The 16,347-nt window shown below is 47.1% G+C and overlaps 1 protein-coding gene across 7 annotated transcripts in view; it reads left to right on the forward strand.

Annotated features, from left to right (window-relative positions):
* The window catches only part of SDK1 (sidekick cell adhesion molecule 1), an 867,584-nt gene that overhangs the window by 658,801 nt on the left and 192,436 nt on the right, over positions 1 to 16,347 (forward strand). For all 7 annotated transcript variants that reach the window (XM_034669743.1, XM_034669739.1, XM_034669740.1 and 4 more), the window contains 3 exons: positions 9,857 to 10,004; positions 10,947 to 11,087; positions 15,734 to 15,915. In XM_034669743.1, coding sequence (XP_034525634.1) covers positions 9,857 to 10,004; positions 10,947 to 11,087; positions 15,734 to 15,915 — 471 coding nt within the window. The remainder of the gene's footprint in view (positions 1 to 9,856; positions 10,005 to 10,946; positions 11,088 to 15,733; positions 15,916 to 16,347) is intronic.

Below are 16,347 nucleotides of genomic sequence, written 5' to 3' on the forward strand. Positions count from 1 at the left end.
TCATTGCTCTGATGACATCTCCAGCAGAGAAAGCCCTTCCCAAGTGGTGGACGCTAAACCGTACTTTAACCATCTGCTCCTCAGGGCTTTGTAGGGAATAGCCCCCTGCTGTCTACCCCTCCCAGGCCAGGGAAGTTCCGTGGGTTGTGGCGTCCCTCCCGTGATCTCAGGCTTCTCTCCCAGGGTCGAGTCACAGCATTCTCCCAAACCTGTGCTTCGGTTCACTCATTCTAGATACGTGTGATGACTCGATGGCATCAGGTCCATCCTGAGGACCTTGTCGTCCAGTGTCTTGAGCCCAGCCCATCCTACCAGTGTGCCGTCTACCCTCCAAGCATGACCCTGCAGTGACACTACAAAGTCAAGTCCTCTCTGTCTCGTAACACTTTGTAACCAGAGTCTTCTTTACCCTTCGCAGAACTAGTTATAATCTGCGCTTCTCTTTGAATGTCCAGGTGAGCTTTGAATGAACCGAGAGACACCTGTCTGTAGCGCCGCCAGGCTGCCTCTTGAGTCCCCGCTCCGGCCTGATGTGGACGAGGGGCTCGGGGCAGGGATTAGCTGTCTGCCCGAGCAGCAGAACTGTGCAGAGGTGGACACGATTTGTTGTCTGGGCTTTGAAACCGCCTTTCTCGGGTCTCGTGACAATTGGACATTCAGGGCACTTGGAAGTTGAGAAGCAAACGGTGATCATCCCACCAAATTAATTTCCGTGACTCAGTGAGCTGGACGCTGGAATGTAGATCAGAGTGATCTCCGAAAAACTTGAAAACAATTGCCCAGAGCACTGGAAAAATCATGAAAATGGTTTTTAAAAAGCAGTAGAATGACCTATGCCTGTTTTGTTTCTTTTTTTCTCGTACTCTATTTTCCAAGTTTTTGTTGATGAGTATGTATTTTTGTGATGTGTTTTATATATATACATATGTATGTGTATATATATAATTAATAATAATTAATGCATATTTCATATATTATTGGGGCACACAGAGTGGGACCTGCATTGGGAGGATTCATATATTATATAAATATATATGTATATATGAATATATATATAAATTTTTTTAACCTTCTCGCATTAATTCGTGGGTGTGCGGTTTTGTGGGTGGACTCAGGTTTTGGATGGCTGGTGTCGTTTTGGAGCTCTCATTAAAGGAAAACTATTCAGAACTGGAAGGGCCTCCGCGGGGCCTCGGGCAGGGCCAGTGCAGATGCGGGCCAAGAGCTCAAGGACCCTCGGTCCTTACGCCTTCCAGAGTGGACGCTAACCTCCTACCCTGAGGGCACTCAGAGACTACTGTTTACAGCTGCGCCACGCCACAGACAGCAGGCCCCCGAACACTGAGAGATGAAGTGAGCCGCGTCTGGGACAGTGGGACAGTGCATCATCCGGGGCTCCAGCGTCAGGAATGGTCGCAGTGGCTTGAACCTCAGCTCTGCAGCAGCTCTGAGCCTGCTGTCTGTGCGTCCCTGTGCGAACTCACATGCCCAGCTCCGTTCTCCTCTCCCGCAGAGCACACAGGGCCTCCCAATGCCGGTCCCCCTCCGTGCCCCAACTTGTCCCTCTCCTTCCCGGCCCACACTGAGCCACTAACTGACAGGCCTTTTCTTCTCTTCTGATTTACTTTAGAACAGTTTCACGTTTGCAGAGTTATTTTGAAGGCAGAGAATTTCCAAAAGCCCCACACCCAGTTTCCCCGCTTATGAACATCCTCCATCCATGTGGTACATTTGTCACAATGAATGAACCAATATCGACATATTTATTATTAACTGAAGTCCATGCTTTATTCACATTCGCGCAGTTCTTCATGACTATCTTTTCTGTGTCCCAGGATCCCATCTGGGACACCGCACCACATTAGCCATCGTGTTTCCTTAGGCTCCTCTTGGCAGGACAGTTTCTCAGATGTTCTGTGTTTGTCGACCTTAACAGTTTTGAGGAGTCCCGGCCAGGTGCTTTGCAGGACGTCACTAGGTTGGGATTTGGAGATGTTTTTCTGACGATTAGACCAGCATTCTGGAGTTCTAAAAGGAAGAATGCAGAAGCAGAGTGCCGTTCCCATCCCTTCATATCAGGGGCATGTGCCATCAACATGACTTACGGCTGCTGATGCTGAAGAGGCGTTTTAACTGTCGGGAAGTGCAACTTAATTTGTGGCCAGGCTTAGATTCTCACCTGTCATGACTGTGCGGTACCTTCTTAAGATGCCCAGAGTCTTACATTCAGTGTCTAAACAGCCCACGTGGGGAAGGAGAGCCTCTCACGAGTGTGGCAGGCTGAGACTCTCAGAGGCTTTGGGCCAAGAGCAGAACTCTGCTTCTGGGTCATCTCTGTGACCAAGCCCTTGACGTGTGAGCTTGACTACTAGCTGTGACCAGTGATGCGAAGTCGAAAGAACAAAGTTGCCTTTATGTGGACGTTTCTACCCAGGTGGAAAGATCAGACCATGATCCGTGATTCTGTCCCTCTGTGTCTCCTTTTCTCATATGAACATGAGGATAATCATACCTGCCACGAGGTTATTGTGAAGGTTAACTATGTACATATGAAGTCACCCCAAGTGCCCGGGACATGGCAGGTCTTTCTCTGAGCAAATATTGATGGAGCCCCTGTTTCTATGTCAGGCACTCTTCTAGATGCGAAGGATCTAACAGTGAGTAAAATCGATTTGACGGAGTTTATCTTGGGAGTGACTATGAAACGGGTGTTATTTATTATGTATATTATTATTATCATAACCTAAAGCTTATATTTTAGGAGACACAGTACACAGACGGTTGTAGCCAAAGCAGCAGTGGAATCAGAATTAAGAAAATAATAAATGTGCATCTTTCATTTTCCACTTAACTTGCTCTGTAATGCAGGCGAAGTTGTTTTAATGCAAGATTGTTCATTCTCATTCATATAAAAAATACAAGGCAAAGCTTCAGTGAAATCGCATTTTTCATCTACTAAACGTATGATTTAAGACGGTCACAATGCTCAATGCTGGCAAAGTTATAATAAAACAGTCACTTCCTAGAAACTTTTTATTATGGAAAGTGCGACACACATACAAACGTTGAGGGTAATCCAGCTTTCAGTTTTGATATCATCGACATATCACCATATTGGTTTCTTAAGTCCCCACCTTTTGTTTTGTTTTGTTTTGTTTTGTTTTGCTAGAGTATTTTTAAGGAAATCCCAGATGATATGTCATTTCAACCTTAAGTGATTCAGTAAAGAGTTCAACTAAATGACATCACACACCACAAAATTAATGGTAATCCTTAGTATCATTTTATACCCAGTCCACATTTAAATGACCCTAATTGCTTTTTTTATGTGTTTATTTAAATTCCGCTTAGTTAACATATGGTGTAATATTAGTTTCAGGTATAGAATTTAGTGATCGATCACTTACATATGACCCCCGGTGCCCATCAGGACACGTGCCCTTCCTTAATGCCCATCACCCAGTTACCCCATCCCCCGACTCACCTCCCCTCCAGCAACCTCCAGTTTGTTCTCTATAGTTAAGAGTGCTTCTTGGTTTTTCTCTCCCGCTGCCCCCACCCATGATTATTTGTTTTGTTTCTTAAATTCCACATAGGAATGAAATCATACGGTATTTGTCTTTCTCTGACTGACTTACTTCACTCAGCATAATGCAAATGGCAAGATTTCATTCATTTTCATGGCTGAACAAAATTCCATTGAATGTACATACCACTTCTTGTCTACCCATTCATCAGTCGATGGACATCTGGGCTCTTTTGTGGTTTGGCTATTGTGGACATTGCTGGTATAAGCATCAGGGTGCAGGTGCCCCTTTGAATCTGTATTTTTGTATCCTTTAAGTAAATACCTAGCAGTACAATGATTAGATCATATTATTTCTATTTTTAACTTTTTGAGGATCCTCCATACTGTTTTCCAGAGTGGCCGTACCAGTTTGCATTCCTACCAACAGTGCGCAAGTGTTCCCCTTTCTCCGCATCATCGGAGATGATTTATTTTAGCATTGTGAGTGGTGTGAGGTGATATCTCATTCCACTTTTGATTTGCATTTCCTTGATCATGAGCAATGTTGAGCAACTTTTCATATGTCTGTTGGCCATCTAGATGTCTTCTTTGGAAAAATGTCTATTCATGTCTTCTGCCCATTTTTTTAACTGGACTACTTGTTTTTTGGGTGAGTTTTATAAGTTCTTTATATATTTTGGATACTAACCCTTTATCAGATTCCCTTTCTTCCCCTACCGATCATCCTAGTTCTTATGTTCCATAGATGAGAGAAATCATATGATAATTGTCTTTCTCTGCTTGACTTATTTCACTTAGCATTATCTCCTCCAGTGCCGTCCATGTTGCAGCAAATGTTGAGAATTCGTTCTTTCTGATAGCTGAGTAATATTCCATTGTATATATGGACCACATCTTCTTAATCTAGATCTGTTGAAGGGCATCTTGGCTCCTTCCACGTTTAGCTATTGTGGACAATGCTGCTATGAACATTGGGGTGCATATAGCCTTTTAGTTTTGTTGATTGTTTCCTTCGCTGTGCAGAAGCTTTTTATTTTGATGAAGTCTCGATAGTTTATTTTTTGTCTTGTTTCCCTTGCCTCAGGAGACATATCTAGAAAGAAGTTGCTGTGGCCGATTTCAGAGAGGTTACTGCCTGTGTTCTCCTCTAGGATTTTAATGGTTTCCTGTCTCTCATTTAGCTCCTTAATCCATTCTGAATTTATTTTTGTGTATGGTGTAAGAAAGTGATTCAGTTTCATTCTTTTGCATGTTGCTGTTCAGTTTTCCCAATACCTTTTGCTCAAGAAACTGTCTTTTTCCCATTGGAAACTCTTTCCTGCTTTGTTGAAGATTAGTTGCCCATATAGTTGTGGGCCCGTTTCTGGGCATTCTGTTCTGTTCCATTGATCTATGTGTCTGTTCTTGTGCCAGCACTGTACTATCTTGATGATTACAGCTTTGTAATAGAGCTTGAAGTCCAGAATTGTGATGCCTCCAGCTTTGCTTTTCTTTATCAGGATCACTTTGGCTATTCGGGGTCTTTTGTGGTTCCATCAAATTTTAGGAATATTTGTCCCAGCTCTGCGAAAAATGCTGTTCGCCTTTTGGTAAGATTGCATTAAATGTGTAGATTGCTTTGGGTAGCATAGACATTTTAATGATATATATTCTCCCAATCCATGAGCATGGAATGTCTTTCCATTTCTTTGTGTCCTCTTCAAATGCTTTTGTAAAAATTGACTTTTCGTGGTTGACTCTTTTGAATCCAGATCCAAACAAGGTCCATCATTGGTTTGACGGTTCTGTCTCTTCATCGATAAGAGCACCACGTCCCTTTCCCTGTTCTTGTCTGGTACAGAGTCCAGAACATTCTGTCCTACAGAATGTCCCATGCCGATTGCTTCCTCATTTAATTGTTCCTGCATCTCTTTAATTGCCCAGAGACCAGAATGAATTTGCATCAGCTTTTGGTTTTGTGTGTTCTCTTGGATCACGTGCATGCGTGTGTGTGTGCGTGTGTGTGTGTGTGTGTGTGTGTGAATGTCAGTGGTACCTGGGTGTTGCTCGGTATTTCCCACTGCACCACCCAGGGAGACACTAGAGGCCCATCTTTTAGTGATGTTCGATCCGCCCCCAAGTCTGGGAAGTGGTGGCCTGTAAGGCCAGGGGGCGTTGTTTATCCCTAAGTCTTGGTTTCCTCATCCTCACAAGAGGAGATAACACCTCCTCCCCAAGTATTCGCGTTAAGGTTATGGCTGTGCATGCGCGTCCAGACTGCAACATGCCGTGCAGACGTCAGGTGTCAGTAGTAATTATGGTCCCTCTGGCAATGAAAATTTTCCTTGAAAAAGTCTTTTCTTTCCTTGGATACCCTTAATTGAGAACGTGGTAAGGCTCTTTTTTATTGGAAAAAAAAGCTTCCAGTACATTTGTGACGATTGAAAACCACCGGCTTTTTCACCAAAAGACAGAGCAAAGGAGTGATTAACTCCTCGCAGATTCTGGGCACTGAAGCTAATAGAAAGATTAGTGATGCCCGTGTGGAGCAGAGGTTTGTTTAATAGCCTGACTGGGGAAGACCAAAATTCCTTAGGCTTCTAGATCAGAAGAGCAAGAGGCATCCCTGAAGGGGAGGAAAAAAGCTATTGAAACTTGTATGGGATGGTTTCCTTCATCAAAAGAATCTTCTACGTCCCAGCCCCTCCGATGAGCATCGTGGAGCCCTCCTTTCTGAGGACCAGGAGGAGTATCTTTTAAAGGGATTTGCTTATGGATTGTCAGGGACAGACCTGCTATTTACATTTTAACAGTTCTCAGCAAGCTCGAAGTCCAGAGTCTTGTGAGGGAGCAAATCCTTCCCAAATCACTTTTTTTTTTTTTTTAAGTACAAATCAGAGTGCCCATGAGATGGATCGGGTTCATTTGTATTAGTTTTCAGTTTAGTCTCTCTTCCTGCCAGACCTTTTATCTTCTAGGAGGGAGAGGGAAAAGAATAAATAAAGAGTTCTGTGGATGCATCCGGAGGACTGAGCCGAGCCCCCAGGTTCAGGGCAGGTTAATAGGCCCTGTTGCTAAGTCAGACGGGCCGGGCCACAGATCCTGCTGCTCGGGTTACACACTTGGAAGAGCTGTTAACACTCTGAGAGAGCCGGTGAGCCCACCTGGCGGAATCTGGGAGGGAGGGTGCATGGGGTGGGTGAGGCGGCATGGGGCTCTCTCTGCCCCCTTAGGGCTGACATTCATTGTCTCCATCAGCGGACTCGACCACTTTCCTTTTGAGTTTGCCTTTTTCTGACCTCGGACTCTGTACATGACTGAGTAGGTGAGCCATTCACTTAGACACTGAGGTCTGCAGGAAGAGAGAGACGGAAGAGAAGTTTTATTGAGCACTGCGTCAGTCAGGGTCCCCACAGGGTTCCCACTTAGAACAGTCAAGGAGGGAGTCTACAAAGGGAAGGTCTGCCCAGGTGTGGGCGGATAGAGACCCCGGGAAACCGGGGCTGGAGCTGGCTGACTCAGGACACAGAGGCAAGGGAGTTGCGGAGCCCAGAGAGGGAGGTGGTGTAGACCTGCCCCCACTAGAGGAGCAATAACCTTTGGATGAAGAATGAGATAGCCCTGGGCCATCACTTAGTGAGTAAGAAAGAGCCCAGGCCTGCCAGGCAGGTTGTCCACGGCCCAGAACGGGGTGGGGAGGTGCAGAGGGAGGAGGGCAGTGGGAGGGGGACAGGCCCATCCAACACAGGTACCCACCGTGGGCCAGGCTCTGTGCTGGATGTGTCAGCACACTTCTCTTACTTCAGACCAGTGACGAGTCTCGGGAGTTCTGTGTTATTGCCCCATTTTTTTCTTCCCCATTGAAAAAAGTGTTTCATTGTAATATACACATCAAGTCTACCATCTTAACCATTTTTACATGTACAGTTAAGTGGTGTTTAGTACATTCTTATTGTGCCACCAATCTCCAGACTTCTTCTCTTCTGGCAAAACTGAAACCTTGTATCCATTAAACATGACTCCCCATCCTCCCCACCCCCCCACACCTGGCAGCTGCCATTCGCCTCTGTGTGTGCGGATCTGACTCCTCCAGGGACCTCACATCAGTGGAATCCTACACTACCTGTCCTCTTGTGACTGCCTTATTTTCAAGGTTTGACCTTGTTGGGGTATGTGTCAATATCTTCTCTTTCAAAGCTGAATAATATTTCATTGTAGGGATAGACCACATTTTGTTCATCTGTCCATCCATCCATGGACACGGGTTCATGACAAGTATCTCTTTGCAGCCCTCCTTTCAGTTCACTGCGGTAAATATTTTGAAGTAGAACTGCCGGATCACGTGGTGTTCTATTTTTAGTTTCTTGAGGAGCCGCCATATTGTTTTCTGCAGCAGCCGCATTATTTCACATCCCCACCAGCAGCGCACGAGTGTTCCAGCTTCTCTACACCCTCGCCCGCGCATGCCATTTCTGCTTTCTTTATAGTAGCCGTCCCCATGGTTGTGAGGTGGCTCTCCCTGTGGTTTTGACTTGCCCCCCCCCACACCCTTATAGAAGAAGCTTAAAGAAAAGTGAACAACTATCAGAGGAAGAGCCTATCAACTGTGACTAGTCTGTATCTGTTGTCTTCAGAAGGAAAACTAGCTCTGCTGGAGTGCAGCTTGGCAGGGAGAGGCGCTGCTCTCCACCAACCAGTTACAGTGTGAGGGAAGGCTCTTGCATCGTCCATGTGGACAAATGGCTCTTCCCTGTAAGCGAGCCTGCTTAGGAGACCAGACCACCATGAGCTGTCTGATGCTTCTAGAAGGGTCTCAGACTCCCAATGCAAAAAAGAGAAATCAGTGTGGGTTTTTCCGTAGCTCACTGGGGATGCACACGTTGCACTTTTAAGGAAATATAAAGAGCGGGGATCCTCATCGACCGTAGATTACCTGTATCACTGAAAATCAAAAGCCAAGAACACTGAAATGCCCAGCTGGTGCTGAGGACTGCATTCCCAGAAAAACATTTTTGGAAGCAGCTTTATTTGAAATAATTAAAAAGATTCAGCCTTTGTAGCCCAACTGGCATCCTGCTCCAGAGCGGCATAACTTTTTGTCGAGGAATCCAGCTAACAAACTCCAGCTTCGTGGTAGACGGCTCAGCGTGAGAGCCAACACACGTTGCCCTTGAGAGTCTCATTTCATTTTGGAGCAGCTCGTGGCTACTTCTTGGTGACTCCTAAGGAAGCAGCGTGCATTTCCGATGAGCTCCCAGCATAGACTTGTGACTCCTCATAGTTACGTCTTTAGGTTTTTGCCGAAGTGGCAGTGTTTCGGGGCGGAGGGGGAGGGGGGTGGCTGCCGCCAGCGGCATCTGCAATCCGATCGCTGCCCAACGCCATAGTGAACATCATGCCTCTCCTCTTTCTGACCATCTTCAATGGGGGTGAAAGGGATTTGGGCACCACTTCCAAGGAAGGAGACGGTTTGATTTCCACAAAAGCCTTCCCCCAAGTTCCCGTCACTGGAAACTTGAAAATGCAGTTCAGGCGATCATGATGATTCCAAATGAGAAGTGACAGTGGGTGTTCAAAGTCATTGCCAGGTCTTGTTCATTCCAGCGCATCATTCTAGAAAATGATCGGGCCAGAAAGCGTGTTTCAACTCTGCACCAAAAAAGGAAAAAAAAAAAAACAAACCCGCTAAGGTGTTAGAGCCCAGTAGAATCCTCTGAGGCCTTGCAGGCGGGGGCCCATTTGGCTGACAGCATCGCTCTTCCACACCTGCCGGAAAGCTGGGTGCAAAGATATTCTAAACTAGCTGCGAATTTCATTACGTCTGTCTCCAGCCAAAGCCACTGAGGGGTGCGGTGCTGTAATGGGCCGCCACGCAGATGGGTTGCAAAATGCACAGCCCATCTGTCTTTATCATGCTCATTTCCTCTTTTATTAAAATGTTAATGAATATAGTTTTTATTTATCATTTGGTGACATGTGCGGCATCCTTTTCTGGGAGACAAATCTGCAATCTGCCTCACCGTGTGAGCTGACAGGGAAAGCGGGAACGAGGAATATTTTGATTCCGTTCAAACTGCCATATGCAGGTTGAAGGAAAAGCTGCTTTACTTGTTGACAGCAGTGTAAGGATGACGGGAGGTCTTCGAGTTTAATGCCAGGCCCAGTGGCTACCAGCAGCTAGCCACGTGGTTCATGAGCTTTGGTTTCCACTTCTGTGGAATGGGGATAACCACTCCATCCGCCCAGGAAAGCAAATGAGAGAAATTATGGAAATATACTTTGCATTCCCTTATTATTATTCAGACATGTGCTTGTATGGTTTTGAATTCCTTTTGCTCATTCTTTCAGACTCTCCGTGGAAAGTACATCTGTCAAACGTCGGCCCCGAGATGACAGGCGTCGCCGTGCGTGGCCTGACTCCAGCTCGCACCTATCAATTCCGGGTGTGTGCCGTGAATCAAGTGGGCAAGGGCCAGTACAGCGCAGAGACAAGCAGGTGTGTGATCGCGCGGCCCGCAGTGGTGGCGAGGGGCAACTTGGGCCCGAAAGCAAGACCGAGTGTCCAGTTAGGAGGAGGGCGGTCGAAGGAATCAACCTCCGTCCCGTAGTGGTACCAGCAAAAACGTGCGCAGGGAAGACTAGAACGAAGAGAGAAACATGGTCACTCGTGTGTTGGACTAGCTGGGTTTTCCTTCATTGCTCTGAGGGAAGTTCCTCTGACTTCTGTGGTGCTCTGGCTGCGCCAACACAAGGCGTTCCTGAGAGCACAGCCCTCTGTATCCACAAGGTGAGGCGCTGACCATGTTTTTGCACCCTCTGCCACCCGGACTGCCAGTAGGACAGGAGCTCGTGCTGCCGTCTTGACAAGCGAGCATCTGGCAGGGTGAGGTGTGTTCTTGAATGGTCCTGACGCTCCTGCTGGGGCAGCTGCCATGGAAGCCCATTCCGACATGACCTCGGACAGTGGCTTCACCCCATTTCAGTGTGCCCTTCCCAGCCAACCTGAGCATTCGCTGGGCCAAAATCGTGGAAGAGTTGAGATTTAAATGACTTTTTTCGAAATGTGGGAGTTTGGTATGAGAAATATTGAAAGGGGCAAAGAGAAAAACAATTTGGAAGGTGTCTCAGGCTGTGGGCCAGCGGCCTGGCTCACTCAGGCTTGTAATCCTTTCCCGGAGTGGAGAAGCTGTGGGTTATCCAGACAGAATAAGGTCACCTCCTGTGTCTTCCTGCTTGCTGGCTGAACTGATTCTCTATTATGTTGATTTGCTGTACCTATTTCATGCATGTCCTCTGAGTTTGATCAGCTGTGTGCTTTGCTTTATTCATCACTTGATTTTGGTAAATAGGCTCCAGAGTCAGCCAGACAGAGAATGCAAATGGGGACTGTTTGTCTCGGATGCTGATCTCTCTTTCCCTCCCCGTATTTTATTTCTAGGTTGATGTTACCCGAAGAACCACCCAGTGCCCCCCCAAAGAATATCGTGGCCAGTGGGCGTACCAATCAGTCCATCATGGTCCAGTGGCAGCCACCCCCAGAAACAGAGCACAACGGGGTGCTGCGTGGGTACATCCTCAGGTAAGTAGCCCATGTTGGGCATTTTTAGACTGTCATTATAAAGAGTCAGGGACCTATTTTGCTGGGGTCACAAACTCAAAGGTCTATAGGAGCCCAATAATAATCAACAGAATCAGGCTGGTGTCAGTCTCTAGGGAGCAGTGGGGACTGTGGCAAATAACCGATCGTGGGCGGCCTTGCAGGGGCAGCCTCTGTATATCCAACTATAGCATGTCCACATATGTATCAATGGTTGCATTTTGGTAGAAGAATGAAGGGGGCGATATTATGAGTTGGTGTCAAGGTGTGCTAGTCATTCTAAATCTTTTCTTTCTGTTTTAGTTTTTACCACGGGCATGCATTGTTAATAGAATAATTTATAATTAATAATATTGCAATTGATTTCATTATTGGCGAGTTGTTACCAGGCTAGCTCCTGCGTTGTTCAGTATTGCCAGGTTTTCTAGTATTTCAATGAAATTTTTAAAAATCTAGCTTTTTACATGCGATCTCACAGTTTTTAAACATTGGAAATGAAGTCAGGACGTTTTAAAACACAGGACAGGCCAAATTCACACCTCCATAGGCCCTACACATGCTTGTCATCCCGGCTGCCTCCATCTCTTCTTGAGCACACAGAGAAGGTTCCTTCATGGCCCAAGGGTGGCCAGTTTGCTTTCTGTGCCTTATAAGGGGCAGTCAGGCTTCTAAGAATGTTGAGAGGACTCTGCAAGAACTTTGCTGGGTTGGAGAGAAGAAATCTGTTTGCCAAAACTACTGCTAATCTTGAAATTGCACCAAATGTGATAATTGCAGTGGTTTGTTGATACAAGTAGTGAACAGGAAAAAGTACAGCAGTTTTAAGGGTATTTACGAAATCTCTTCTAACAGACGGTACAGCCACAGACATATTCATTCATGGACCTGCTCTTTGTCTCCCTCCCCAGCCTTATGGGCCAAGAACTGTGGGTGTCTGTCACTACTATCCTCCCAGTGCCCAGCCCGTGCCCGTGCTGAGCTTGTGATCAGCAAATACGGGGTTAACAGAGGTCGAAAGGGGCCAAATGTAATGTCTTAGACAAATGTAAGAAGTTACAAAAATGTGGCGTCTTTAGCTCTGTGCTCTTTGCATATGGAGGACCGCTCCTTCCAGCATCTATTGATGTAATCATCCACTCATTGTTTAACACACCCTTATCCATATGCATGTCATATTAGCCCATCACAACCACTTCACTTCTCTTCTCAAGTCTTCCTCAGGCATGTGAATTATCGTCTAAACACAAGCTAGATCATTATCCACCTAAAGGGGTTTAAATGCGGCCATCCCTTGGGGCACATGGGGGCTGGAGAGCTGGATTCAGCACTTGGGGCCCCTTTGGTCACTCTGCCCCCAGTGTCCTCCCCCTTTCAACAAGAGACTCTGAACTGGCCCCTTCGGGTAGGGGGCAGCTGTGGGCCTGGGGCAGTTCCCAGTTTCCTCCCAAAAACAGGCTGCAGCTTCCCACTGCATGTACACCCAGATTTCCTATCTGTTTCTGCTGCTCACCTCTCACTCCAGCTGTCCCCCATGTCCCATGCTCATCAGCTAATGAAAATAATTTCCTTGCCCTCCCCGCCCAGCCCTACACACGCTTGTCATCCCGGCTGCCTCCATCTCTTCTTGAGCACACAGAGAAGGTTCCTTGGGCTCCAGCTACCAAGTAAGGACTTTAAAAGTCAACCCGCAGAACCAAGCTCCAGGCGAGGACTTTAATAATAAAATCTCTCTGATGTTACAAGACCCCATCAGGAACTGCACGTTTCTCTATTTTGTGGGATTACCACCGTTAAAAGGATTTTGTATGATGGTGTCAGTGGAGTCGAGTGCTGGGAAAGAGGGCATCTGTATTTGTGGGGGTTTAAATCAAGAAAGTCCTAAAATGAGGGTGCACTACCCAAGCCCTGTGAATATCAAAGTTTTCAGAAATTAAAGACCCATGCCAAAATGAATTTGCTTGGAAACATTTCCGAATAATCCTCCGGTCTGCAAATCAGCTCTGTTTGCAAGTGTGTATCCTCCAGGGCTCAAGTGTCTGTGTCAGACGCACAGAAGAATCCACGGAAGAACAAAATAGAAATAAATCACCGTCGTGGCTCTGGCCATAAGAAGTAGTTAGGATGTGTGCGCAGTAATAAAATATTTATAATAATGGGCAGGGTGCTTCTTTGAGAGGAGCATAGGGGTTATGTCCTTTAAAAACATTCTCCTGTTTATTTCCATATGAAAAAATTGTCTTGTTCTGTCTGCGACAGTCTCCCGGGCAACGTATCCCACCAGTCAGAGGACGATGCCCTGCACTTTTGTTATTAACTGTGACCTTCCCAGACATCCTGTGAATATTACAGAAGCGCCCTGAGCCACAGGTCAGAATGGACCAACCTGCCTGCCACAGAAAGGAGGGTAGCCCGTTTCCAAGACATGAATCCTGTGGTTTGTTTTGCACGATCATATGAACAGGGATTTAGGAGAGGATACGGCTCATGCAGGCTTAGTGTCTTAGCTTAGCATACTTCCTAGACGAGCATTGTTTCCAAACCAGAAATATTTACAGGGGGCTTTACATTGTACGGCTCTTTGGCACCCATTGTTTCATTTTATTCTTGTGACAACCCCGTGAAAGGCCATTATGATGATGTCATTTTGGGGAGTTAAAAACCAGGGCTCAGAGGCATTAAGACTTTGCTTGAGGCCCCCCAGTGCGTCAGTCTTCCTGGCCTGAGCCTTCTGGAGCTAACTTCTTTGCCTTTCCTTGGAATGTGTATTGTGTGGTGATGGGTCCACACTAAGGAGCTCTTCTGAAGCGATCATGCCCAGTACGCGCCATATTGGTTGTAAGTGATCCTGGGCACCATTCATATGCCAGGCAATCCTGGCACCACTGTGGGTGTGGGGCCGAGCCTTGCGTTCTTCCAGATGTCTGATTGTCTCTCTCCCTCTGGGCTGCCTTGAAGACCATGACGTCATACAAACGAACCTCACCCCCCCCAGGAAGTGCACCCACACCTGCTTGGTGCAGGCTAGGAACATCAAGTCAGTAGGTGTCAGAAGTGGATGGGATATGAAGCAAACATGCAGGGTGAGGCGTTCACTTTCGCTTTTGCCCATCACAGAGGAGCACATCCGTCCCCACGCCTCAAGCCCCCCGAGCTGCTGCTGCTTTCAGGCAGGAGGGGGCAGGAGGCCTGGAGCCTTCTTGCTCTTCCAGTGCTGCCCGCTCTTGATCATGGACTTCCCACCACACAGGCCTTGCCTGTGCAAACGGTCTGTAGTAAGAGGAACTGAGAGACAGCCCTCACAAAACCTGGACTTTCACGAAGAACCGTTGACTGCCTTCTCTGTGCTTCCGTACTGTATTTGTAGCTGTCATTCTCTTTGGAGGGCTATTTTCCACGGAAAGGACTGAATCGGGGGGGGGGGTTGTTCTTTTTTCTGATGGCAGCAGCCTGACACAGCCTTCCCCTTTGTGCCCAGGCAATCTGCCCAGGATGGCACGGGGAACAGAGCAGCCCGCAGTGGTGCTCAGTGTAAGTGAGGAGCCGGACCCCAGCCTGCCATCAAGGGTCCTCTCGCTCAGGGTCCCCTCCATCTTCACCCTTTTCCACTCAACGAGGCCGTATCTTCCCAAGGCAAGAGCTGCTTCTTGGACAGGATTTCGGTATTTTCGAAGCTGCAGGATGACCAAGGCAGGTCCTCCCAGCACATGCCCCTTGCTGGACCCTGGGGAACCAATCCACTTCTACAGACAAAATCAGGAAACACATTTGCTCTTCTAAATAATGCTACAAAAGTCCTTTCATAGTACACACAGCAATTTCATAATGTATATATTTTCTAAGTCCAGTGGCATGTATGTCACTTTTTAAAATAAATACAACTTTAAATTTATGTCTTGGGGGGGTTGAATTATTCTGTTTATTCTACACATTTCCTTTTTTAAGATTGAGACAAAATTGGTCTATAACACTGTGTTAGTGTCAGGTGTACACCGTAATAATTCACTTTGTATACACTGCAGAGCAATCACCCGGTAAGTCTGGGCCACAGCCCGTCAGCATACAGTTAACCCCTTCACCCATTTCATCCGCAAAGCTCCCCTACAAAGCAGCTTGTCCTACATAGCTTTGGACTGGTATTGGAGAAGTGGGAACACCGTTTAGAGCCGCTCGTTCTGGTGCTGGGACCCGCGTGAACAGACCTAGAACCCCAGATGCAAGGGGAGACCTAGAGGCAGCAGGATGCCTGCTCCTCCACTTCTCCCACATTTCAGAGCCACAAGAGGGGAGCATTGCTCCCAAGGTGTCATTTATGGCAACACCCTGACAGAAATCATGTTTGAAATTTTTGGTACTGAGTCACTGTGCTCCCCAGACGAGTTACACTTAAAAAGCCATCACTTTTCCTTAACGGTCACACCGTGGAGATGTCAGTTCTGTTTAGCCCAGAGCTTATAATCGCTGTGAGACTCAACGACACCGTTTTGGGACGGTTGGCTTAGGAGGCCGTGTTGTTCGGGGCTGACCTCTGGCTTCACTCTCATCTGTTTACTTCGTTTCCCTCCAAGTGCGGAGCGAGTGTGGGTACACCTGATGCCTGGTTCCAGCCGTTTCTCCCCGCTCTGCTGCAGGTACCGCTTGGCCGGCTTGCCAGGAGAACACCAGCAGCGCAACATCACCAGCCCAGAGGTCAACTACTGCCTGGTGACAGAGCTGATCATCTGGACGCAGTACGAGATCCAGGTGGCAGCCTACAACGGGGCGGGCCTGGGCGTCTTCAGCAGGGCCGTGACCGAATACACCCTCCAAGGAGGTAAGCTTGCTTTCCTGTGCCGTTGCCTGGTCTTTGCTGGGGAGCAGGAAGCGCCGAGTTTGCCTGGAGCGTGTTGGAAATAAAAATAAAGAGCCCAAGCCTCTCGGGGGCAATGAGAAGGAAATTCATCACTCAGTAACTCAGTCTCCCTGTTGCTACACGACACAGACACCGTTCTAGCTGCATTCTTCCGGGCGGTAAGGCCAGGAAGTGTCTCCACACACCCCTCAGCTAGTCCACGTGTTCTCGGAAAGATCTGTGCAACCGCCTGTTTGTAAATGGAATAATGGTACATTTCACAGTAAAGCTGGCTGTGGAGTCCCAGGCGATACTGTGGACGTTCTTCAAAGAGAGGGGTTAGTTAGAATTTTGTTTTTAGTAAAGGAATCTGCTACCTGGTGCTCTTTTTTTTTTTTTTTTTTTTTTTTTTTT

The sequence above is a fragment of the Ailuropoda melanoleuca genome, chromosome 10 (assembly GCF_002007445.2).
Source record: "Ailuropoda melanoleuca isolate Jingjing chromosome 10, ASM200744v2, whole genome shotgun sequence".
Taxonomy (NCBI): Eukaryota; Metazoa; Chordata; class Mammalia; order Carnivora; family Ursidae; genus Ailuropoda; species Ailuropoda melanoleuca.